At 40.6% G+C, this 26,344-nt stretch overlaps 1 protein-coding gene across 8 annotated transcripts in view; it reads left to right on the top strand.

Annotated features, from left to right (window-relative positions):
* usp7 (ubiquitin specific peptidase 7 (herpes virus-associated)) overlaps window positions 1–19,267 on the top strand; it is a 141,636-nt gene extending 122,369 nt beyond the window's left edge. For 3 of the 8 annotated variants that reach the window (XM_078240749.1, XM_078240748.1, XM_078240745.1), the window contains 13 exons: window positions 74–141; window positions 1,235–1,335; window positions 6,070–6,223; window positions 7,685–7,752; window positions 8,760–8,862; window positions 10,300–10,377; window positions 11,725–11,825; window positions 12,761–12,860; window positions 12,960–13,079; window positions 14,038–14,109; window positions 14,359–14,449; window positions 14,671–14,706; window positions 18,391–19,267. In XM_078240749.1, coding sequence (XP_078096875.1) covers window positions 74–141; window positions 1,235–1,335; window positions 6,070–6,223; window positions 7,685–7,752; window positions 8,760–8,862; window positions 10,300–10,377; window positions 11,725–11,825; window positions 12,761–12,860; window positions 12,960–13,079; window positions 14,038–14,109; window positions 14,359–14,449; window positions 14,671–14,706; window positions 18,391–18,497 — 1,199 coding nt within the window. In that variant the 3' untranslated portion in view covers window positions 18,498–19,267. Of the gene's footprint in view, window positions 1–73; window positions 142–1,234; window positions 1,336–6,069; window positions 6,224–7,684; window positions 7,753–8,753; window positions 8,863–10,299; window positions 10,378–11,724; window positions 11,826–12,760; window positions 12,861–12,959; window positions 13,080–14,037; window positions 14,110–14,358; window positions 14,450–14,670; window positions 14,707–18,390 lie in introns of all 8 variants that reach the window. The other 5 variants (XM_078240747.1, XM_078240746.1, XM_078240744.1 and 2 more) reach the window with 3 other exon arrangements.
* Window positions 19,268–26,344: the final 7,077 nt, after the last annotated feature.

Genomic DNA, 26,344 nt, shown 5'->3' with positions numbered 1-26,344 from the left:
GTTGAGAGCTAACAGCAGATATCAATTTGTACAGACATTCCAAAACATTAACTGTTACCTTTGTTGTGTGTAGGTGATTTACTGCCGATCATGTGTGAGAGAGCAGGGTTTCCGCAAGGAACTAACCTTATCCTCTATGAGGTATGAGCATACATGACCAAGCTTGCTTTGTAAAACATAAACGCAATATCATTTTATTAAAATAGTGTTAACTTAAAAATCTGACTTCATGGTAGAATGTTTTGATTTATTAGTGGACTATTGGGACACAAGTATTGTTTGTTGCGCGTTATACAGACAAAGCACTACGTTCATAGAGTAAATAGGGGAAAAGGAAAGGAGGGGGTGCAGAATATAGTGCATTTGTAACTAGGATGCAAAAATTTGTATATGGTAGGTCCATTCAAAAGTCTGATAGCAGCAGGAAGGTGTTTTTGAGTCGGTTGGTAGATGACCTCAGACTTCTGTATCATTATCATTTTCCAGGTGGAAGAGTATGTCCAGGGTGTGTGCGGTCCTTGATTATGCTGGTTGTTTTTTCATCTAAATTAGAAAGAAAATTGGATCTATTCATATCCCCTATTCCCATCCTATTCATGTATTTGTCCTTGCGCCCCTTCAAAGTCACTATCCCGTACAGCCTGTACCTGTGTTGTAATTTTCTTGTTTTGTCAACCATGCAGCCATTCATGGTCATATTGATTCAGGGTACATTGAACAGCCAGTTCCAACACTGAACTGGTATGTTGCAGGCATCTGGTATAGTGAGGATGAGTATACATCCAAGTCACAAGGAAGATTGAGGTAATTTAGGATTTGGGATGAAATGAGCAAAGCTGATTGTGATGCCATGCGCAGGGCAATAGAGCAATTTATAGACTGACAACACAAGTGATTCAGAATCCTTTTGTATAGAAATGCATATTCAAGTTGAAAGAGTGGTTATGTGCCCGTACCATTCGCCCTGCCTCTTGAACGCAAAATGCATGGGAAGGGAGGCAGTGTTAAATATAAAATGTTGGACAAACTTGATTTTAAAATGGTCATCAAGAATGTCAATTGAGTGTTCGGGTTGTGCTCAGATCATTGGAAGTCATTATAAAGTAAACTACTTTGAGATCATCTGTTGCATGTGTAATGTAGCTGGCTGCCAGTTATTGTGCTTTTATAGTCATTGTAACAAATGAGTAGTTTGTGATTACTTATATTAACTTGTAAAACTGCCTTACTTTAGGAAGTAAAACCCAATTTAACAGAGAGAATTCAGGATTATGAAGTGTCCCTTGATAAAGCACTTGACGAGCTCATGGATGGCGATATTATAGTATTTCAGAAGTAAGTAATGTTTTGGCAGCAAGTGAATGGATCTCAACTCGTCAATATATAATTTGGATAGCTTGACATGCACCTTCCCAGTTTGTGTTGGGAAAATATAATGGCAAAATTCCAGAAATGCATAGTGCTGGTTTTGCTTTATTTAAGTGTGGGGAAGAGGGAGGATTTTTTTTTTCAAGCATCCAGCCAAAGTGATAACTATATGAAACTCATTTTAACTCCGCCAAAATGCATTGGAAGTTCATCTGGAGCAGTCTTGGTCCAGAATAATTCAGCGTGAAAGACTGGAACAGGCATCCCATCGAATCTTTAATTGACTCTTATCCCTTTATGAAACTGATATGGAAACCTTCTGATCTTGTCATGATTGCCATCCTGAAAGGAGCTTGGATCCTTCAATGATATAGATAGCCCAAACTATACAAGTCATTAAACTTAAACTAGTTACCTTTGTGTCACGAGTGTTAATTTTGAAAGACATGTAGAAGAGAATTTCTATGTAATACATGTTTTCTTAAAACAAAGCATTTTGCCAGGAGAGCAACAGAATTGTGTTGGTCCCTGTTACGCCATTGAATGACTATTCTGCCCACTTAGTTTTGAATAGCAACTCGAGATAATTTTTTATTATAAATGTTATATCCTGTTTAAACTGTGCCCTTTATCATGCCAGTTTTCTCCTCTTCCATGATGTTTCCATTTGAATATATCAGAGGTGCCAACGGTCTGTAAATATAACTGTGTACATTACCCAAATTGTCCACTGTTTGGACAGTTATTCAACAGTGTCTAAGCCAGATTTTGTCATTGGTTAAAGTCCACATAAGTGCACTTTCCAGCAAAAGTTACCGGACGGCGTTTGGTATGGGATTACTCCCTTCCTAACTGACAATCCATGAAGTTAATTGTAGTGTTCAAACCCCTGTCCTGCTATAATCAATTAACTTGGGTATGGGCCAGGAATTCAACCAGGGGCCTTAGAATCTTTTAACTTCTTATTGGTTCTAAGCTGTTTATGTAACTATTGGGGTCTGTGATCTGTGTAATTGCGGTTTGAGCTGGGGGAAGCATCTCGGAGATCCCAATGAGTGCTATATTTCTACAAAAACTTAATATTCTAGTTAAAGTTTGCAGTGATGCTACCTACAGTTTGGTTTTCTTTTTAGTGAGTATTTTTCAAGAAATTGAAAACTCAGCTGTAAACAGTGACACTGGATGCTTGTAACTATTTAATTTTTATTCCAATCTGGTGGCTGAAAGCATATTCCGCCTTATTTTTCCAGTATTTTGCAGGTATCAAAATTTGCTACCCCAGCTCAAAATGTAATCCATCCTGCAGACGCACAAAACACCAGTGTGAGTTACTGCTCATTTGTGACAGGCTCCAGACCACAGCTTGCTTCCACATTGGGTAATGAAATTGCCTAGACTTTGCATGTTCTCCTTACAATTGGCAATATGTACTATTCCATGCTGGAGGGAGAAAAATTCTAGTATTGTTGGTAAATGTACACTGGACTGTCACATACCATCCAATGCTATTTAATCTAAATACAAAATTGATAATTAGTAGTATTAAATTAGAAATTTGGTTTACATAGTGAATTGCAGTGTTGGGTCCTCCTCTTGAAAGCATGCATGCTTTCGAAATAGGACTTGATTCTTATAGACACTTTGCCACCATGACCCTTCTCCACCTTTCAGTACAAACATAGCTCCTTGCCCACTTCCCATACCCCATGATTTTCTTGATAGAGCTGCACGGCTGCCTCTCAGTGCCAGGGACCAGGGTTTGATTCCCAGCTTGGGTCACTGTTCTCCCCGTGTCTTCGTGGGTTTCCTCCAGGTGCTCTGGTTTCCTCCCACCATCTGAAAGACATGCTGGTTAGGTGCATTGGTCATGTGAAATTATCCCTCAGTGTATCTGAACAGGCGTCGGAGAGTGGCAACTAAGGGATTTTTGCAGTAACTTCATTGCAGTGTTAATGTAAGCCCACTTGTAACACAAATAAAAAAAAAACTTTAAGATATTTGATCTCACTCTTAAACATGCTCAATTGAGCAACCACAGCTCTCTGGGAACTGGCCAATAACTTTACTGGTCTAAATACATGACTGCATGCAGCAGATCCATACATGTGAACTTGTGGGTGTCATGTTCTCCCAAATATCCATGTTCTTGTGAGAAATTATCTCCACCTGTTTGAGTTTAGTGCATAGTTAATGACTAGTTCCATTTAATTTCATAATATGGGATATATTCTTCAACTTTCACTTTGTTTGAAACTTTACACTTGTCTATGGGTCATCTTTTATTTCTTCTTTGCTGCCATCCGCCTCCATATTTTTTCTTGTGTTGAAAGTCGTAAGGGACTGGACAGGCCTATGTTCCAGCCAGTTTGCTATTCACCTGTGAGGCATCACAATTCAGAGATGCCTGACATTATGATGATCCCAATGGTCAGAAGTGGGCTGTTGCCACTTTGCAACTTCTAGCCCTGCACAGGAGCTGAGGACTGTTGTGGCAGTGAGAATCTGCCTTTCCCTCCCCAGTGGGATGGATCTCTGAAATATTCCATACCTTTTCTTGGTGTTTTGTTTTTGCTTTAAAATTCTCTCATTTTTTTGGTCGTCCTTTGCCTCCTCTGTCCATCTCTGTTTATCTTTTAATTCTCTTTCCTCCACCTGCTAATATTCTGTCTGTCTCTTTTTAATTTGACCCGTCTGCCCTCGTTGAAAACCACACTAAACTCCTGCCCCAACTCCAACCTTTCTTTCCTTCCAAATCTTTAAATGGGTTTCCAAATGACTGCCATCTTTCCCTGAGCTCCAAGCCCAAGTCCCTCCACCAGGTTTCTGCTCCTTTGCCTCAGTACCAAAGGTGAATTATTCCTGTTTATCCTTTTCAACCTGCAGCTTTTGGCAGGGTTGACTACACCATAATGCCCTGCCATCATTGTCCAGCTGGGCGGGACTGTGCTCACCTGGTTCTATTCTTACACAGATCACCTGCCTGTGCACACATTGTTACTTGTGTTCTGCCCTGGTGTGTCTAAGGATCTATCCTTGCCATCTCCCACCCCTGTCATTTCTCATCAAGCTACAAAGCTTCTCATTGACAACATCTAAAGCCACCACACAATTTTCCACATGCTCACTACTGATACCCAGTTACAGCTCAGCCTACACTTTCTGAATTATCAGACTGCTGTCTGGCATCCATACTAATAAAGCAGAAATTTCCTGCAACTAAATATTAGGAAGACCAAAACCATTTGCCTTCAGGCCCTGCTGCGAACTCCTGTTTTTTTATAAGCTCTTGACTTCATCCCTCTCCCTGTTTTGAGGCCAGAACAAATCTATTTGTAACCTGGGTCTGATATTTGTCCGAGGTGAACTTCTGACCACATCTGTTCCGTTTCTAAAACTACCAATTTCTGCTGCCTTAGCATTACCTCACTCCACTTAACTGATTCGCTGCTAAAACCCTCATCCATGCTTTTGTTGCTTGTGGGCATTGTTTCCTTGCATTCATAAGTTGGCCTTTCACAATCTGCCCTCGAAAGTTGGCCTTCCAGAATTCTGCCTATGTCCTACTTGCACCAAATCCTGTTCCCCATCATCCTGTTTCTGTTGAGCACGAGCATCGACCCCCGAGCAGTGCCTCAAGATGTAAAGTTCTTTCACCCTTGCCTTCAAATCCCACCCCCCCCCATCCATCTCTATAATCTTCTCCAGCCATACAATCCTCTTGAATGTCTGTGCCAAATAATTCTGGCTGTAGGAACAATCCTGAGTTTAATCATGCTACCGTTGATGCCCATGTCTTCAGCAGCCATGGCCCTAAGCTCTAGAATTCCCTCCTTTAACTTCTCTGCCACTTCCCTCTTAAGGACAGTCTGGAAAAAAAATTAACTCCTTCCCATGACCTAACATCTCATGATGGTGTCAAAAATTTTGTTTGATACCACTTGATAAATGGCCCAGCATATTTAACTTTATAAAAGGCACTGTCTAAATGCAAATCGGGAATTCCTAAATAAAGGGCTAGATTGTATATGGACAGTTCATGTTGACTTGTACATGTTTGCAACCGGATTATTAACATCACTTTTCATGCATTAGGTGCATGTTTCTCATCTTGATGCATGCTTAATTATAAACTTTATTGCAGCAAGCGGAGACAATTGATCAACATAAAACTTTATAGCTATCAATTTGTTTCTGACTGAGCAGAAACATATGGCTGAACTGTTGTTAGAATTTGCTATCTAGTCTTCATTTTCTATCCAAATGTACCTACATAATAAGCAGAAATTAATTTTATCCAGTGATGTGTATCCAGTTACATGGTTATTAGCATCTCCATATAACAATGGTGCAAAAATAGCCTTTTCCCATTTCAATTGGCCGAGTAGGTCTGAACGCAGATTGGAAAGTCTAAGTAACACTTGGAAATAATTGATGTGTCTCATTGTAGGCACTTCAACAATATCTTAACACAATGATCTTGATTTTTCACCCCATGTTAATGCTGTTCTTGTAAAGTGGATGCAGTACCTTTAATAAAACTGCAATATATCCACACCATTTTAACCTAGAATTTCACTATCAAATCTGTGAGACTGCGTGGCCCAGGTGTTCACATTTCAATTTGAAAATTTTAGTATACGACTGAGTGGTAGAAATCTTTTGACAGCTGAAGTCACCAATTCTTTTCTGACTGGTTTTCAGGGATGATCCAGAAAATGACTCGAGTGAGTTACCAACAGCGAAAGACTATTTCCGAGATCTGTACCATCGAGTTGATGTCATCTTTTGTGATAAGACTATTCCCAATGACCCGGGCTTTGTGGTCACTCTGTCTAATAGAATGAACTACTTTCAGGTAGGAGAGCTTCGGCAGTTCGTTTGAGGGTTAAACGATAGGTGTTGTTTTAAAAAAAATAATAAACTCCTGATTTGAGAGACTAATTTGGTCATATTAAACCAGAACTGAAAAGTGGAATAATACTCATGGAGTTAGAAATTCATTTTAATCTAAAGATGTACATTAATGTATATGTGACTCATGTATGATGCAAGTTGTGGATTTTCTAAATCACTTCTTCGTTGCAACTTTTGCAATTAGTGGCCTATTGCTTCAGGAAAAGCTGATTTTTCGATAGAGGCCATAATGGTTGTCCTAAGTGACTTGTTCAAGTTATTTGAGTTATGGAATACCTGCCATTGGTGACAGCTTACTTTTTAACTACACTTAAAGGCACTTTATAAATGTAACTGGGTGCTTCAAGAGGGTGACCAAGCAAAATGTTAGCTCCCTGCCCCACATTAGGACAGGTTATTGGTAGGTTTCTTCAAGTGAGATTTAGGGAGGGAATTCCAGAGCTTCAATTCAATGTGCAGCTGCCAGAGGGGAGTGATGAAAATCATAGCTTGCTTAAGAGGCCAGAATTAGAGAAGTAGGATGATTGTAGGGGTGGATTTGTAGTTGCTGGTGGAGTTCCCAGAGATGGAGGCAAAATCTAAGGGGATGTGAAACTGAGGATGAGACTTGCCAAATGAGTGTTCTCAGACTGGTTGCCGACATAGTTCAGGAGCACTGGGATAATGAATGAAAGGGACTTGCTGCATGTTGGGACATGAGCAAGCGTTTTGGATGCCCTCTGGTTTATGGTGGTGGAAGATGGGAGGCTGTCCAGGAAAGCAATGGAATAGTTAAGTTTAGTAATAAAATTATGGCTGAGGGTTTTTACTTTTTAGCAACAAGATAAGCTGAGGCAGGGGCAGAGTCTTGTCTTGTTATGGAGGTGGAAGTGGACGACCTTGGCGACGCAGCGGACATGAGGCTGAGAGGCTAATCTTGGGCGTCTCGGATGCTGAGATTGCAGCCAGCCGTATTCAGCCTCACTGTGGCCAGGGAGAGTGGTGGGATTTGGTGGCAGTCCTGTGCTCCTATTCCTTCCACTTCAAAATGTGACATTCCATAATTTAGTGATACATGTATAGAAGCTAATGTGGCCCAGTCAGTTGAAAGTTTTTAAAAATCCAAGACTCTGCTGAGAGAGCAAGCCTGACCAATTCCATATTGTACCATTTTCGGTAAATCATGAGAGTATAAGATAATTGCATTTACTTCCACTTTTGATTTATTATACAAACATTTAATCTTTCAATTACTGAATCGTACCAAAAAATTTGATTACATGATTTGAAATAGAATATTTGTCCTGTTTAGTGTTCCATGATAGTTTCCTGACCATGGTACAGGACGTTATTTTGCATTGTTCATTCGTAATGAGTCCCCACCAAAAACCAGCAGTGTTAAATTCTAATCTTTTCTTGGTAGGTTGCCAAGACAGTAGCACAGCGACTAAACACTGATCCAATGTTACTTCAGTTCTTCAAATCTCAAGGGTAAGACTACGTCACTTCTCAGTTCAAATTTCTTTCTCGAATAGACTTTCATCAGTGAATACGTTTATTTTCCTAACTTCCAATTTCAGTTTTCTCCTTCGGGATAGCACCCAGTCGAGTAGCGTAATAAAGAAATCCTTTGTTTAAAATCAGCTGTTTTCTGGTAATTAATCTCAATTGCGCATGCCAATTTCAGATGTCGGTCTTGTTGGAGCTGTGAAATTTGAAGAGAATCTTGCGCACTTTTAGATTGAAAAGCTGTGCAGTGATGATGACTAAACTTGCTGCAGCTTTTCAATTTCACCAGTGTCACCTGCGTGCTCGTGATTCACTCTTTCTGTGCGAGACCATCCAAAGCGCAAACATGTTTTTGTGAAAAACTGGCATTGTTCAGTGGAATTTGAATATAGTTTGAAACTGTTAGAATCAGGTTTGTCTTTCTGTTGATTGGTGGAGGTCCTCCATGTGTGAAGTAGGTTGGGTCAACTGGAATCCAGTTCCTAACACACACACATCCATCTTGATGAATTAACCATAGTCCAGCACACATTGACATTTAATTTTCTAACTTTACCAAGATAATGCAGCAAATGCGTGAATTGGAAAAATGGTGGCCAGATTTCCAAGGTGGTGGCCAAATATGATGGGACAAAGAGGGGGAACTCTTAAATATTTTTGCTGTTCTTAGTCTGGAGTGACTGATGCTAATGTAGGGTGCTCAAATTATAAATCTGTTTTGCTTTGTAAGGGATCTTGGAAACTCGCATTTTTTTGCCAGTGAAGAAGTGATTTTAAAAGAGCTGGGCAATGAGAGAGTGGGATTCAGAGTTGTAAATTGTGCAGGCAAAACAAACTAATAACATAATTTTACCTCCCTTGGCCTGGGCCTGTTGGACATATTTACAAGAGTCAGGTTTTGTTTGATCTTGCAATTTTACATTTTTAAAAAACTTTTTGTTGTGCCCTTAATGCCAAAAATTAAAGAATTTTATTGTTAAAAGTTACAGGGATGGGCCTGGTAATCCTCTTAGACATAATTATGAAGGCACACTTCGAGATCTGCTGCAGTTCTTCAAGCCAAGGCAACCAAAGAAACTCTATTATCAGCAGGTAAGTAAATTTGTACTTATCCTTTTACATGCGGCAAAGAGGTTTCGAGGTAAATTAATGATAAATGAAGCTTATAATTTTTCAATCCAAATATATTTGCTTGCACCTATTTTGGAATTAACTGTTAAATTCCAAGTATACCAAGTCAATTTTGGAATAACTCCATCTTCAATCTTGTCGACTTAGTGGCAGTTTATAGTTGTGAATCATTGTGGAGGTATATTTGAATTTGTTCCAGGTCATATACTGGGAATTGGTGTATACTTAGAAAAGTTGTGTATTTGCAATTCTAATGGATAACTTGATCACAAAGGCAAAGATTTATTTTTAAGCCGATTCAAAGTTTTGTTTGAAGGACCTGATCCTCAAATACACGGGAGCTCCTTTTATAAAAAGAATCTGCTTCCTTTTCTGACCCCATCAGGCTAGAGAAATTGCTGCACTGCCATTTAAATGTTTGAAGCTGCTTGTGCATTTTTATTGTCGGTGCAACTCTGGCTAACTTGGGAATTGAAAACAAATTTTACAGGGATCTATGAAATTGTCACCTGTTCTGAAAAGAAACTCGCTGGACCACCTCAGAAAAGGTGGAGTTAGTATGTCATGGATTTGATGCAGTAGAGGTAGCTCAATTTTAGATATCTGTATTCACGTCCCTTTTGGGAAGGATGGGAAATGAAATGAAAGGTTTAAAGATACAGCGTAGTTTCTTGCAATGTTTTTAATTTGGGCATCTTTAGTTGGAAAAAGCAAAATAAATCGTTTAAATTCAGCAGCCTAGCTTCTGCATTATTTATTATGGAAAATAGATGTAATGTGAGCGACTGACTTGTATTCATAAACATTAGGGCCTGCGCTGTTTAATTCAGCCAAAATTACTGAGTGGCTGAGGACGTATTTTCAGGGAGGCTGGATAAATAAGCATATGAGGCAAAGGGGAAGAAAAAGTTATTCTAATAGGAGGTCATGGCATAATGTCACTGGACTAGTAATCCAGAGGCCCTGGCTAATGCTCTGGGTGCAAATCCCACCACAGCAGCTGGTAGAATTTAAATTCATAAAATATGAAATATAAAGTCAGTCTCAATAATGTAAAGTAAAAGTTTATTAGTCACAAGTAGGCTTACATTAACACTGCAATGAAGTTACTGTGAAAATAATGGGTGGCCATGGTAACTATCATCAATTGTTGTAAAAACGCACCTGGCTTGCTAATGTCCTATCATGAAGGAAATCTGCCATCCTTACCTGGCCGACATCTGAGGAAGGAAAGAAACAAGAGGAAGCTCAAGTGTAACACAAATTCTGGCATGAACTGGTTGCGCTAAATGGCTCGTTTCTGTGCTGTATATTATGAAGGTTATTTCAAAATATCACTGTTCCACATTTTACACTAAGACAATGCCACAAATCTTGATTTCCTTTTTTTTAATGTAGCTGAAAATGAAGATCACAGACTTTGAAAATAGACGGAGTTTCAAGTGTATATGGCTCAACAGCAGTTACAGGGAAGAGGTACACACCAATTTTTATGTTGCCTTAAGATTTAACAGCCAGGCATTTCACAATGTTCTAGAGTGGGTGCGCTAGTTAAACAGATTTGAATGTAGAATAGGATCCAAGTTAAAATCTTGAGCACAGCAGAGAATGAAAACCTACTTTCCCTTTTTTTTTTGCAATCTCTCACAAACACCATTCTCTACTTCCACATACCCGCCAACACGTGCATATAAAGGTACTCGGCAAGGCTTGCACTGGAGAGGGAAATATCAACAGGGGAGCACCTGGCAAACTCCCTCTCATGGAGGTTCAGGTGCCCTTCTCTTCTCTTCTCCTCCCCCCACACCGCCAGCCCCCCTTGCATAACTGCATCTACAGAAATCAAAGCAATTGGCAAGTACATTTATTTGAGAATATACACCTGCATATGGCTCTATGCAGGTACACAGGACCAGATCCCTGTCGTACATTTGAATTTGATCTTGGCTGTGTTTTTTCATATAAAGTTACCTAAGATGAAGCAGAGTTATAATCAGATTTCCAGTGTTGACGAGGGGAAGAGTCCTCATGGGATGGAATTAAAGACTCGAGCCATTGTTTTTGGTAGTATTTCAAAGTTCACAGTTGGACTGCTTTCTTGCTTTATTTCGCTTTTCATTACTTTAATGCATATCACTTAGAACAATGCAGAATTGGGTCAATTTTCAGGCACTGCAGTGTTCAGGTGGCTCACTCAACTTCATACTAATTCTACCTTTGCTTTCTACTGCAATTAAATCAGTGTCTCAATGATGCATACAAGTGATATCGCAGTACACTTGGAGAGAGAAAAACGTGCTTCACTGTTCTCAATCTCGAGTCACCATGGTTATCGGGACAACTCCAGTTCCATGGTTATGCTATCCTTGCAGGCCATTTACAATAAAGTCAAGTGGCCGTATCAACTTCTCCCAAAACATCAAAGACACGGATGAGTGCACTTCATGCATTCCATCAACACCTTGACCCACATACACAATACATCCCATGCGCTCCAGAAAGCCGTTTTAACTCGTGCTGATCCCACAAGCAACATAGGGCATCAAAGTATGCAGGTAGTGGGAACTCTCATTACCTAGAAATTTGGGCATGATATGGTTCTTTTCTTAATTATTTTGTGTTACAAACTCAGGAAATTTGTAGCATTAGTTAATTGATTTAATTTTCACTTAAGTAATTAATGAACATTTGATTAATCTACTAGGAAACTAGCTCAAAATATATTACACTTGGTAATATTTTGCTGCAAGATACTACTTGGAGATGAAATTGTAAGTAGCCCATTCAACAAAATACCAATTTGAACAATTTATTGTACTGCAGGAGATAACACTATATCCAGATAAACATGGCTGCGTGCGTGACTTACTGGAAGAATGTAAGAAAGCTGTGGAATTGTCAGAAAAAGGTTCCAGTAAGCTAAGGTAAGAATGTATGTGGTGTGTTGTTTCACATAACCGTGCTTTGTTGTGATAACTCCATTGTTAATTCAGGCGCTGGAGCCAAGTTGTGGTGTATGAGCTTTTTCCAGTATGTGGCCTTGGAAGGCATCCAAATGGAACTGTTCAGACTTTGGTCGTCCACTTAGCCTCGTCAGCAAAAAGCCAAAGTGTGTTGTGTCGGGATCCACAAAGTCTTTTTTGAACTAACAATTAACATAGCCTGTTTTTATTTTTTATTTTTTGAAATTGTATGCGCTGCCCCCACACTTTCTTTTGTATAAAAGTAATTACTTTCTCAATATCTTGTCTCAACACAGCTATTCTGTTTAGGCAAATTAGGTGCAAGTTGAGAGAGTAGTGGCACCTTTGGTAATAATTAACATTTATAATTTTTAAGGTCATTACCAGAGGAAGGCAACGCTTGGATGCAAAATAGTGCAGATCTTTTGAGGAACAAAGAGTGGAAGTATCTTGGTTGCATTTTGTATTTTTAAGTTAATTTAAATTGCTACCCAGTTCATGCTGGTTCTACAAGTAACAATGGTTTTGATTTATTATTGATAGTGAAAAGTACTGTTTCTTGTGCGCCATACAGACAAAACATACCGTTCAGAGTACGTAGGGGAGAAGGAAAGGAGAGGGTGCAGGATATAGAGTTGCAATCATAGGGTGTAGCGAAAGATCAGCTTAATATATGGTAGGTCCATTCAAAAGTCTGATGGCAGCAGGGAAGAATGACATTTCTGTCACAGTTCCTGTAAACAGTGCCTTAAAGTGGATTGCCAGATTTCCAAATGACTGGGAGGTTAGTCATGTTGGTCTTTTGACTCTCTGAGCAGTCACCTTTGGATACTGAAGAATGGATTCGATTTAAACAACTTTACTGTTTTAAGCCATGAATGTATTTTTGCTTTCAGGCTACTGGAAATTGTAAGCTACAAAATAATTGGAGTACATCAAGAAGATGAGCTGTTAGAATGTTTATCTCCAGCAACAAGCCGTACGTTCAGGATAGAGGTATGATGCGTATTTGATAAACTATTCTGTGGCCATAAATATTTTTTAAAAATCAACAAGTTTCCACTTTGCACTCCTGTTTATCTGGATATTTTTCAGGAGGTCCCACTAGATCAGGTTGATCTGGACAAAGAGAATGAGCTACTGATTCCAGTGGCACATTTTCACAAAGAAGTTTTTGGCACTTTTGGAATTCCATTCTTGTTGCGGATATGCCAGGTAAGGTGCCTAATTTTGTGCTCGTAAGAACATAAGGAGCAGGAGTAGGCCATCTAGCCCCTCGAGCCTGCCCCGCCATTCAATAAGATCATGGCTGATCTGATAGTGGTTTAGTTCCACTTACCCGCCCGCTCCCCATAACCCTTAATTCCCTTATTGATCAGAAATCTATTTATTTGTGACTTAATCATATTTAACGAGGTAGCCTCCACTGCTTCAATGGGCAGAGATTCCAGAGATTCACTACCCTCTGAGAGAAGAAGTTCCTCCTCAACTCTGTCCTAAACTGACTCCCCCTTATTTTGAGGCTGTGTCCTCTAGTTCTTGTTTCCTTTCTAAGTGGAAAGAATCTCTCTGCCTCTACTCTGTCGAGCCCCTTCATTATCTTATATGTCTCTATAAGATCTTCCCTCAGCCTTCTAAACTCCAACGAGTACAGGCTCAATCTCTCCTCATAAGCTAACCCCCTCGTCTCCGGTATCAACCTGGTGAACCTTCTCTGTACTCCCTCCAAGGCCAATACATCTTCTGCAAATAAGGGGACCAAAATTGCACACAGTACTCTAGTTGCGGCCTCACCAGTACCTTGTACAATTGCAGCAAGACCTCCCTGCTTTTATACTCCATCCCCTTCGCGATAAAGGCCAACATTCCATTTGCCTTCTTGATCACCTACTGCACCTGCAAACTGAGTTTTTGCGATTCATGCACAAGGACCCCAAGGTCCCTCTGCACAGTAGCATGTTGTAATTTTTCACCATTTAAATAATAGTCCATTTTACTATTTTTCCTTCCAAAGTGGATAACCTCACACTTGTCACCGTGCTCTTAGCAGAGCATTTGATACTTCTGGCTGTCATCTAATGCAGAGCTTTGAATGGCAGAAAAATTGCATAGATTGGTTTGATTTCTTTTGTTCAGAGGTTGACCAGAGTTCATATGTTCTCTCAAATTTTAGAGCGAGCCCTTTAGGGAAATTATGAAACGAATTCAGGCCATGCTGGAAGTTCAAGAGAAGGAATTTGAAAAGGTAAAAAGCAACTAATCTTGGCCATCTTTTTTGTGAGTGTTTTGCTGTTTCCTTAATTAAGCTGAGAAGTTGGTAAATGCCCATTGTAGTTGCCTCGCGGTTAAAGTTTCTCTTCGAGGCCCAGAAAACTGATACTGAACAAGAGCAGTATCAGGACTGGAAACCAGGGCTGGTTTCTGCAGTCATCCGGTGTTGGTATTCACTTCTCCTGTTTGGAATCTTTTAATAAAAATTATTTCTCTTTTCAAGTTCAAATTTGCCATTGTGATGATGGGTCGGCACCAATACATAAATGAAGATGAATATGAAATCAACTTGAAGGACTTTGAGCCTCAGCCCAGTAAGTAGCAAAGTTTGTTAGCAAGTTGCAAATTTGATTTCTCACCACGGAATCGGAAGGAGTTGGTTTCAATGACTTAACGGGTGCTAATGAATTGATTCCTGTGTTTTTTGTTTTTGGACAAACAATAGTTGCTTTATATTTATAAAAAAAAAAGAAATCTAGACAGCAGCGAGGGTTACCTTTTTGTGGGAGTTTTATATACGTGACTTTTTTTGCAGAAGACTGGCCAGTTCCAGATTCTCTACAATTAACGGGTAAGCTCTTGTGAGACTGAAGATCGTTAAAATTGCATCTGTACATGTGAACATGTGACCTGAGTGTTTGCATGAGAAATATGTCTATTTAAGTTAACAGCAACTTCCATAATGTAGTCCAATTCTGGGCTTGACAAGTGACCCCAAACTAGAGCACAGTTATGGAGCTGTCAGGTTTTAACAGCATACTATTAATTCATTCTATTAATTTTGGACTGTTATTTTCATAACGTGATAAACTGCAAATTACTTTAGAAGAGGTTTTGTAATTGTGATCACTCCAATTGCAAACAAAATTTCAACATTTCAGATATTGCCATTAACACCAAATATGCCAGGGCATTGGAATCTTTCACTCTCTAAAGCAAGTCTTAAAATATGTTTGGCATATAAATGACTGACATCCTGTAAAAACCATGTAGTGCTGTTCAGTATAGGAAATGCCTTTTTCTTTTTACAGTTTTTAAAGAAATGGGATGGGGTAGGAAAGGATAATGGGCTACAGCTTACCCAAAACATCCTTTCAAGCGACAATGAACAGGAATGAGTGTTCAGCCAAAAAAGGCCCGTCTTTCTTTTGCCTTCCTCCCTTTTCTGGATGTGACTGCTAGGTGGTGATCATTATTTTGAATTAAGGGGCTCAAAGATGAGCCATGGTACAGCACAAATCTACACTTCACTGGAAGCTTCACCATGTAGCTTGGCTTGTCAGTGCTGAGATTGGCCAACTCAAGATCAGACAGTCTGGTCATGTGTTTACCTACTGAGCGATCAAGTTACCCTATTTACAATAAACATTGCTCCGAATCATCTATCTTTCCTTCTCTGATATCAGTGTGAAAATAATGAATCGTGTTCGGTGCTGTTGGTTCAGTCAATTTCTCCTGAATTCCCACCTCGCCTGAGCTCCTTTTGAGTTGAACCTACTTTTTAAAAAAGACAAGCTTTTATCTCAAGTGGTTTGGTGTCAAATTTTGCCTGATAACACTTCTATGAAGCACCTTGGCATGTTAAATAAATCTGAAATAAACACAATGCTGGGAAAAAAGTCAGCAGGTCTGGCAGCATCTGTGGAGAGGGAAACAGTTGACATTGAGTCCATACAACTTCAGCTCTGAAGAGTCATACGAACTTATGCTTGACTACTGCCCCTTCAACAGATATTGCCTAACTTGTATTTAGTGCGTTTAAAGTGCTTCACAAGAGCATTATAAAGCAAAACATGCCACCAATACACGTGAGAGATTACATCGAGTCACCAAAAACTTGATCAGAGATCGTTTTTAAGGAGTCTTAAAGGAGGAAATCAAGATAAGATGTGTAGATAGTGGGAATTTTGAAAGTGTAACTAAGCTGAGGGACAGTTTCTCTCCCCCCCCCCCCCCCCCCCCCAAATACAGAAGATGGTAAGCTTGGGGTGTTGAAGGGAGATGTGGCTGGTGTGTAATGCAAGGTCGGGGATCAGAGAGAGCCATATCTGTAATTGATGGGGTGGAATAACCAAGATCGCATGAAATGGGGTGGCCATGAATATAGGCTGGGGAGTTTACACGGAGATCGAGATTTAGGGGGAATAAGAGGGCAAAGAATGTGCTGAGTTGGAATGGAGGATGAAATCACCATGGATGAGGAGTTTTATTGCGGAGGCTAAGGGAGGAAAGCAGTGAAGATATCTCAGAGGGAATTTTGTGATTGTACTTGAAAATGTAGTAAAGAATCAGGATTTTGAAGGAGCGTAACAAGATGAGATGCTCCGAGGAGGAGAAAGTGTCAGAGGTCAGACCAAGTGTCATCTGGTGATGAATGCCACCCCAGCGGCCTAGGCAGGGCAATTGCTGGAAGCTGTGAACACTGGGAGGCTTCAGTAAGTTGCAAGGTATTATCCTGCTCCAAGTTCATCAATGGCAAAGGGCCTTGTTTGCAAATGATCAGGCATTCTGAAGGGTGATGTGTAAAGCCAGGTTGAGAACTGACCTGCTGGTGGAATCCACAAGGTGAAGAGTGTGAATTTTAAGTCAAAGTCTGAAACTATTTGAAAATTAGTGTTGGATGGAAACACAGGAATTTCTCTGTCTGAAATGTGCCATGATACAACCCACGGTGGGATAATATTGCATGGGCGCTTAACATTTAAATGTGAAAATTGGAACTTGAGAAAATGCTGGCAAGCGAGATGTTAGAAGTGTGATTTGAAACAAAGTGTGACTTATCGCAAATGAAGCAAAATGAGCCACATGTACTCAATGAATGGAGGAGTAAAGATCTATGGGACATTAATACATGAAGTGTTTAACAAGTGGTAACAGCTAATGAACCAATTAAGTGTTCAAGTTAAGGTGCCCACATTTCAACCAGAAGGTATTCTGTCCAGACTTGAATGCTGTGTTCAATTAATAGGTCAATAAGGTGAATTCAAGCACCGGAGGCATTACAGTAAAGAGCCACGAGGCTCATCCCGTGTGTCAGATGGTTGAGTTATGAGGAAAATGTTAGAAACATTTATTGAGCTTTGAAAGGTGGTTGAGAGAGAACCTCATGAAGATGAAATTTTGTTTTGACCAACTGGGTGACTTGACCCAGAAGCTCCTGCCATTTCCGAGTCTCCAAAGCAAGCTAACTGAAAAGCTTGCACACAATTTCTGTTCACCCGATTCTCCGCGTGCAGGCAAATCGCACCTTGCTGATTCCAAATAGTTTTGATGAAGGTTGGCACAGTCACAATTTGGGAAACACCCTTTTTGTACAGGGGTATTAGAGGTTTCATCTAGCGACTGGTTGGGGGATTATTAGCTTCTAGAATGGGAAGAGAAACACCAACCATTCATCGCAACAAAGCTACAAAACCTGCACACATAGCCACATAGCGTGGCTGTGTGAAATTAAAACTGATTTTTTTACAAACTGCCCGAGTACTCTGGATATCTCTCTGCTATGACAACATTAATTGTCCAGATTGTATTTCTGTTGTCTTTTCGCCACAGCATCTTTGGGATTCAAACCAGGTTTGCTTAACTTAGCCTGACAGCCACAGATTATTACTGACTTAGATGAGACCAATTTTTTCAGGTAGTGCATTGCACATTTTTGGCTTGGAATCACCAATAGTGCTTGCAGGTAGCTGTGTGCATTGTTCTGCAGATACGCCATTAAAATAAATGGATTTAAATCTTGCGTCTGCTGGATGCACCTTGCAGGAAGGTGGCCCTGGGAAATTATGGCATAGTTGTATCTATGATTGGCAGCTTTGCTTGATTTTAGAAACATGCGTTTTTGACATGTATTGTTCAACTGCTGGAATCTAAGAGAAATATGGAAATGAGTTATTTGAGGAAAAGGTGGAATGCAACAAATGCGTTTTAAAACATGCTAATGTCCATAACTATAGAATATGTGCTATGAAGCTTTTGCAAGCGTTTCTTCAAATACTAGAAGCAAAATATCTGCAAATTGAGAAATTGCTAGACCAGCCTTGTGTGGAGCTCTCCGGGAGCCTTGTATAATCTGCATGGGGCTCTAGTAATTCAGGTGTTTTTGAGACACTAACTCGTAGATGATGCGGTTATTGGAGACTGCAAATGTAAATATTGTCACTTCAGCTGCAGTTTGTCCAGTTGAACCTAAATATAACTGAGTTGAAAGAGGCACTATGGGGATATTTCTAACTTTTTCTGTTTCTGTTCATAGGTAATATGTCCCAGCCAAGGCCATGGTTGGGGCTTGATCACTTCAATAAAGCTCCAAAGAGAAGTCGCTATGCATACCTGGAAAAAGCGATCAAAATTCACAACTGACACCAATACCCGACTAGTCAGGATTGTGTGTCTTAAAAAAATTTAAAAAAAATTAAAAAGACAGTGTGTGCACCCATTCAACAGCAGTAAAAATGAACTTTGGTACACGTGCACCTTGTCAGAAGTCTTCAGCGACAGGATTTGCTGCTGATGCTAATTTTATTTTGTTGAGGCTGTTCAGTTTGGCTTCTCTATCTATTGACTGCCTATTTTCCAGATGGAAAGACGATATGGTTTTACCTACTCAAAGAGCAATGCAGTTGGATGTGAATTCTTGCTTGTTTTAAAGATGAAAAGATGTGGCCGGAATGTGGCAGCATAGCGAAGGAGCTGAGTAGTAAAGAGAACAGCTAGTCATTCGCTAAATGGTTCCATGCCTTTAGAATAACCCACAGCAGATGGCATAGGATTCACATCTCTGGCTGGCTGCTAATTATAGGTGTTGTGAAACTTCTCAAACACTTCAGCAGCTAGCATGTTCATGTTTACAGTCATTTGGATAGTTTTTCTTTATTTAGGTAGTTTGGATGAATTCAGAATTTTTGTGAATTTGTAAACACCACCAACTTTCACAGCATTAATAAATGGTGTCTGTACTACATCTTGCACGTTGTTGGCACTTAATATTAAGGAGATGCATTTTTTTTCCTCCCAGCTGAATGTGGTCTTTGATTTGTTTTTTTTTTAAACATGATCTGGGTTTTTGTTCATCCCATACTCTTTGTAGAACACCTTGGCAATAATAATAAATCAGTACTCATTGTATCCTGCCTGGTGCGAGTTTGTAGGTCTGGCTATGCTTGTTTTATTTTGATGCTATGGCCGTTAGTACTTCCTAATGGTAACTGGCTGGAGTCGGTGGGGTTTACTGTGCTGCCTGTGGGAACCAGTTTTGAGACACAAATGGTGGCTGGAAAGGGCAAAGTTGAAAAATCTGAATGTGTTCTATTTTGTCATGGTGAGATGTGAAAAGTTATAACATGACAAAAACACAGCCTTTAGCACAGAGGGCATGCTCAATAACGTAAGTAGTAAGCTGTTGACTTTGTAAAAATTTTAAAAAATACAAAAAAAATTGTATATTTAATGATGAACATGTACAATTTTAACACTCGAAGGAATAAATTCCCATGGAGGAGTCTGCAGGTAAAGTCACTGATGTTGATATTCATTGCGTGTAGTTTTATTTCAGACTGGTTTTTTTAAGCTAATTGCAGCAGCGTGTCTAGTTGAGTGCAGTAAAATAGAATCTGCAATTCACAACTTTTAATTTCTCTTCCCTCTTTATCTTTTTAATTCACGTAGCAGTGTATGAAATCTTTTTCCTGTATATTGCCTTTTTGCTGGAAAATGTTGTATGTTGAATAAAATTTTCTATAAAAAATCTGTTGTATTTATTTTGCTTTGTGTACCCACAAAGTACGGTTATTTTGTTGGGCTAGTTTGGTTGTGTTCTAACCTGGAAAAACATGTTCGGATGGGTTTGGAGATTTTTCTGTAATGCTAAATATTATAAAGTAGATTTAGACCAAAACATGGGCTCAAGCAGCATTTTATTTCTTAGATTACTTTAGTAATGGCATAGCATCATAGTATTTAGCAATGTTTAAACTGTTTGTACTTTTCCCTTAGCTACTTCTGCATTCACAGTAATTTTACTTATTGACTTGAACTGCTTTATAACACATGTACTTTCTTGCACAGTTCTTATGCTCTCTCTTTTTTCAAACATCAATTTAAATTTTGCTGAGGTATGATGTGTTCACAGTCCTTGGCAGTGCTGTTTGCGGTGTGTTTAGATTGGTACTCCTGAATAGTTGCTAATTGTGGACTAGCATTTTGTGCCTTTCATCTTGTGGTTTTCTTTTTAACTCTAGGGCTATATCTATTTTAGTGGAATACTCAGTAGGCAATGAGTTACAATCAGCAACTTTAAAAATTGCTGAGTTGAGTTGCTGAGATCAACCAAAGGAGATAGCTGGCAAAGACTTCCTTGATGAAAGCAAATTACTGCAGATGCTGGAATCTGAAACCAAAAGAGAAAATGCTGGAAAATCTCAGCAGGTCTGGCAGCATCTGTAAGGAGAGAAAAGAGATGACGTTTCGAGTCCAGATGACCTTTCAAACAGTCATCTGGGCTAGAAACATCAGCTCTTTTCTCTCCTTGCAGATGCTGCCAGACCTGCAAAGACTTCCTTGATTTGGGATGTTTTCATTTCTTCACTGTTTCAACTGTCACCACTTCATGCACCATTGAAAATACATTTGTTTTGATTTTCAGCTACTCTCAAATGCCAAGTGAAACATTAAGGACATGAACACAAGTTATGGAAAGATGGTCTCTCAAAATTTGACAGTGAATACTGCAGTAGATCAGGTTGGCCTTTTACATTGGTGAATAAGATTAGGTAACTTGACCAATTTCTCCCTCGTATGTACAGCATGTGCAATGTAGAATTGACATTTTATCGGAAACACTACAGTCTCTAAAATGAATTGTATTGTAATTGAATCATGATGTTGATATTGCTGGAGTATGCTTTGTCTACCAGTTCAGTCAGTGGCCATATGCTATCATCTTGCACAAAAAGAAACTTTGCACCATTTCGCTATCTAGTTTTTCTGGAAGCTTTCGCAAGGCTTAAAATCTGTAAACTAATTTGCCTGCCTCTGCTCTTTTGGATCAACTGACCAGCAAACTTCTGACAACTCCCACGTTTCAGTGGCTTCAGAACTTGTATTGAATATTTCCTGAAAGATATTTACAATTTTGTTGCCTTTCATCAGAAGTGAATCATTTCTGACTCCTGCAAAATGTTTACGGTGCTATTTTGTAGTCTTTTCTCTCCAAGAGAGAATTTTCTTGATTGTGACAGAAAAGTATGAACTGCAAAAGCATTTTCTTGAGCAACTTAGGAAGTGTTGTCCAGTAAGGAAAGTTGTAGGTGCTTGTTCTTGTTGGTGTTCATTCAAAGAACAAAATTAAAGTGCAGAAGCAGGCCCTTTGGCCCTCCAAGCCTGCACCAACCATGCTGCCCGCCTGAACTAAAACCCCCAACCCCTCCAGGGACCATATCCTTCTATTCCCATCCTATTCATGTATTTGTCAAGGCACCCCTTAAAAGTCACTATCGTATCTGCTTCCACTACCTCTCCCAGCACCAAGCTCCAGGCATCCACCACCCTCTGTTTTAAAAAAAAACTTGTCTCTTACATCTCTTTTAAATCTTGCCCCTCACACCTTAAACCTATGCCCCCTTGTAATTGACTCTTCCACCCTGGGGAAAAAGCTTCTGACTATCCACTCTGTCCATGCAGAGTGTCTGACTATCCACTCTGTCATGTATTTGTCAAGGCACCCCTTAAAAGTCACTATCGTATCTGCTTCCACTACCTCTCCCAGCACCAAGCTCCAGGCATCCACCACCCTCTGTTTTAAAAAAAAACTTGTCTCTTACATCTCTTTTAAATCTTGCCCCTCACACCTTAAACCTATGCCCCCTTGTAATTGACTCTTCCACCCTGGGGAAGGTGTGACCTCTATGAGAAGGATGGTCTACACCTTAATCAGAAGGGGACCAATATCCTGGGGGGTAAATTTGCTAAGGCCATGCAGGGAGGTTTAAACTGATTCGGGGGGGGGGAGGGATCCTGAGTAGTGGGGCTGAAAGTGAGGGATGCATGGATGGGGACTGCAATGCACGGCATTGCAGAGGTGGGGTGGAGCAGGGTTTGAAATGTGTATACTTCAATGCCAGGAGTATTCGCAATAAAGTGGGTGAACTTGCAGCGTGGATCAGTACCTGGGACTTCGATGTTGTGGCTATTTCAGAGACATGGATAGAGCAGGGGCAGGAATGGATGCTGCAGGTCCCGGGGTTCAAATGTTTTAGTCGAAGTAGGGAAGGAGGTAGAAGAGGGGGAGGGGTAGCATTATTGGTCAGAGATTGTATCACAGTGTCAGAGAGGAGGTTTGATGAGGACTTATCTGTTGAGGTAGTATGGGCGGAGATTAGAAATAGGAGAGGAGAGGTCACCCTGTTGGGAGTCTTTTATAGACCTCCTAAAAGTTCTAGAGAGGTTGAGGAAAGGATTGCGGAGTCAATCCTGCTTAGGAGTGAAAGTAATAGGGCAATTGTTATGGGGGATTTTAACTTGACTAATATTGACTGGAATTGTTATAGCTCTAGCTCGTTAGAGGGGTCAGTTTTTGTTCAAAGCGTGCAGGAAGGTTTTTTGACTCAGTATGTAGACAGGCCAACTAGAGGTGAGGCTATATTGGATCTGGTGCTGGGAAATGAGCCAGACCAGGTGCTAGACTTGGAAGTTGGTGTGCATTTTGGTGATAGTGACCACAATTCGGTTACGTTCACCTTAGTGATGGAAAGGGATAGGCATGAACCTCGGGCCAGTGGTTTTAGCTGGGGGAAGGGTAATTATGAGGCTATTAGGAGAGAATTAGGAAACATAGGTTGGACTAGGAGATTACAGGGACTGGGAACGTCCGACATGTGGAGTTTTTTCAAGGAGCAGCTACTGCGAGTCTGTGATAGGTATGTCCCTGTCAGGCAAGGAGGAATTGGTAGGGCTAGGGAACCGTGGTGCACCAAAAAAGTTTCTTTGTTGGTTAAAAAGAAAAAGGAGGCTTATGTTCGGATGAGACGTGAGCACTCGGGTAGTGCACTAGAAAGCTTTAGATTGGCTAAGAGGGAGTTGAAGAGCGAGCTTAGAAGGGCTAAAAGGGGACATGAGAAGACTTTGGCGGATAGGGTTAAAGAGAATCCTAAGGCGTTCTATAGGTATGTCAAGAACAGAAGGTTGGTTAGGGCAAGTTTAGGGCCAGTTATAGATGGCAGAGGGAAGTTATGTGTGGAACCGGAGGAGATTGGTGAAGCATTGAACCAATATTTCTCTTCGGTGTTCACGCAAGGGGACATGAATATAGCTGAGGAGGACACTGGGTTGCAAGGGAGTAGAATAGACAGTATTACAGTTGATAAGGAGGATGTGCAGGATATTCTGGAGGGTCTGAAAATAGATAAATCCCCTGGTCCGGATGGGATTTATCCAAGGATTCTCTGGGAGGCAAGAGAAGTGATTGCAGAGCCTCTGGCTCTGATCTTCAGGTCGTCGTTGGCCTCTGGTATAGTACCAGAAGATTGGAGGTTAGCGAATGTTGTCCCATTGTTTAAGAAGGGGAACAGAGACTTCCCCGGGAATTATAGACCGGTGAGTCTCACTTCTGTTGTCGGCAAGATGTTGGAAAAAATTATAAGGGATAGGATTTATAGTTATTTGGAGAGTAATGAATTGATAGGTGATAGTCAGCATGGTTTTGTGGCAGGTAGGTCGTGCCTTACTAACCTTATTGAGTTTTTTGAGAAAGTGACCAAGGAGGTGGATGGGGGCAAGGCAGTGGACGTGGTATATATGGATTTTAGTAAGGCGTTTGATAAGGTTCACCATGGTAGGCTTCTGCAGAAAATGCAGATGTATGGGATTGGGGGTGATCTAGGAAATTGGATCAGGAATTGGCTAGCGGATAGGAAACAGAGGGTGGTGGTTGATAGTAAATATTCATCATGGAGTGCGGTTACAAGTGGTGTACCTCAGGGATCTGTTTTGGGGCCACTGCTGTTTGTAATATTTATTAATGATCTGGATGAGGGTATAGTTGGGTGGATTAGCAAATTTGCTGATGACACCAAAGTCGGTGGTGTGGTAGACAGTGAGGAAGGGTGTCGTAGTTTGCAGGAAGACTTAGACAGGTTGCAAAGTTGGGCCGAGAGGTGGCGGATGGAGTTTAATGCGGAGAAGTGTGAGGTAATTCACTTTGGTAGGAATAACAGATGTGTTGAGTATAGGGCTAACGGGAGGACTTTGAATAGTGTGGAGGAGCAGAGGGATCTAGGTGTATGTGTGCATAGATCCCTGAAAGTTGGGAATCAAGTAGATAAGGTTGTTAAGAAGGCATATGGTGTCTTGGCGTTTATTGGTAGGGGGATTGAATTTAGGAGTCGTAGCGTTATGTTGCAACTGTACACAACTCTGGTGCGGCCGCACTTGGAGTACTGTGTGCAGTTCTGGTCCCCACATTACAGGAAGGATGTGGAGGCTTTGGAGAGGGTGCAGAGGAGGTTTACCAGGATGTTGCCTGGTATGGAGGGGAGATCCTATGAGGAGAGGCTGAGGGATTTGGGATTGTTTTCGCTGGAAAGGCGGCGGCTAAGAGGGGATCTTATTGAAACATATAAGATGATTAGAGGTTTAGATAGGGTGGATAGTGATAGCCTTTTTCCTCTGATGGAGAAATCCAGCACGAGGGGGCATGGCTTTAAATTGAGGGGGGGTAGTTATAGAACCGATGTCAGGGGTAGGTTCTTTACCCAGAGGGTGGTGAGGGATTGGAATGCCCTGCCAGCATCAGTAGTAAATGCGCCTAGTTTGGGGGCGTTTAAGAGATCCGTAGATAGGTTCATGGACGAAAAGAAATTGGTTTAGGTTGGAGGGTCACAGTTTTTTTTTAACTGGTCGGTGCAACATCGTGGGCCGAAGGGCCTGTTCTGCGCTGTAATGTTCTATGTTCTATGTTCTATGCCCCTCATAATACTTGTAGACCTCTTATCAGGTCTCCCCTCAACCAAGTTTCTGTAACCTCTCATAGCTAATGCCTTCCATTTACCAGGCAATGTTCTGGTAAATCTTTTCTGTACCCTCTCCAAAGCCTCCCATCGTTTTGGTGGTGTGGTGCCCAGAATTGAACACTACATTCCAAGTGTGGTCTAACTAAGGTTCTATAAAGCTGCAACATGACTTGTCAATTTTTAAACTCAGTGGCCTCGATGAAGGCAAGCATGCCATATGCCTTCTTGACTACCTTCTCCACTTGCATTGTCACTTTCAGTGACCTGTGTACCTGTACACCCAGATCCCTCTGCCTTTCAATACTCAAGGGTTCTGCCATTTACTGTATTCCTGTTAATTTGTCCCCAAACGAGCCAGGGCTTCTGACCCATTGTCTATGGATCTTTGGAATTCGTAAATGGTTTCAAAGCAGACGTATTTAAAGGCTAGGATGGAAAAAGGCATTATAATATACACAGCCAGAAAATATGTAAGGGGATGTTTGGGCTGATTTCCATTCATCTGGGTTTCAAATGATTTTTCAGCAAAGTAGACAATTGGCTCTGGAAATTGGCAAACAACTTGCATTAAGGAGTTCATCTTGCATATATAATTCAAAGTCAAGTTAAAAGAAAACTCTGGCACAGGATTTTTTATTTGGTATACTATGAGTGGTTAGAGTGTTTCACTTGGATGGTGAAAGTAGTTGTGCATTGTAGATCAAAATTGCATCAGTTCACATTTGGGAACAAGTCTTTGATACAACAGCTGAGGGTTGAAGCTAAAATGTTTCAGCTTTTCTTAGAGGAGAAGGATAAAGGGCAGCTGATCTCTAAATATTCTGTTTGGACATATTTTGAAAAAAGTTGCTCGTGTGTTTGGTCATGGGAAGTGGAAGGCCAGAGTCAAAGAGCTGATGTGACTAGTTCCCTTGATGGCCTGAGGTAGATTATGCATTACGCGGGTGCAAAGGGAAATAAAGTGACCTCTTCAGTGATGGATGCAGGGGTTTTGGTATTGCTGAGGAGAGTTAAAGACATGGGGACGCGATGTTCTAGTGGTATTATCGCTAGACTATTAATCCAGAAACTCAGCCAATGTTCTGGGTTCGAATCTCACCACGGCAGCTGGTGGAACTTGAATTCAATAAAAGAAAATATCTGGAAATAAGAATCCACTGATGACCATGAAACCATTGTTGATTGTCGGAAAAACCCATCTGC

The sequence above is a fragment of the Mustelus asterias genome, chromosome 23, assembly GCF_964213995.1.
Source record: "Mustelus asterias chromosome 23, sMusAst1.hap1.1, whole genome shotgun sequence".
Lineage (NCBI taxonomy): Eukaryota > Metazoa > Chordata > Chondrichthyes > Carcharhiniformes > Triakidae > Mustelus > Mustelus asterias.
Note: the sequence above shows the minus strand (reverse complement) of the source record. Positions and strands in the feature narration are given on the sequence as shown.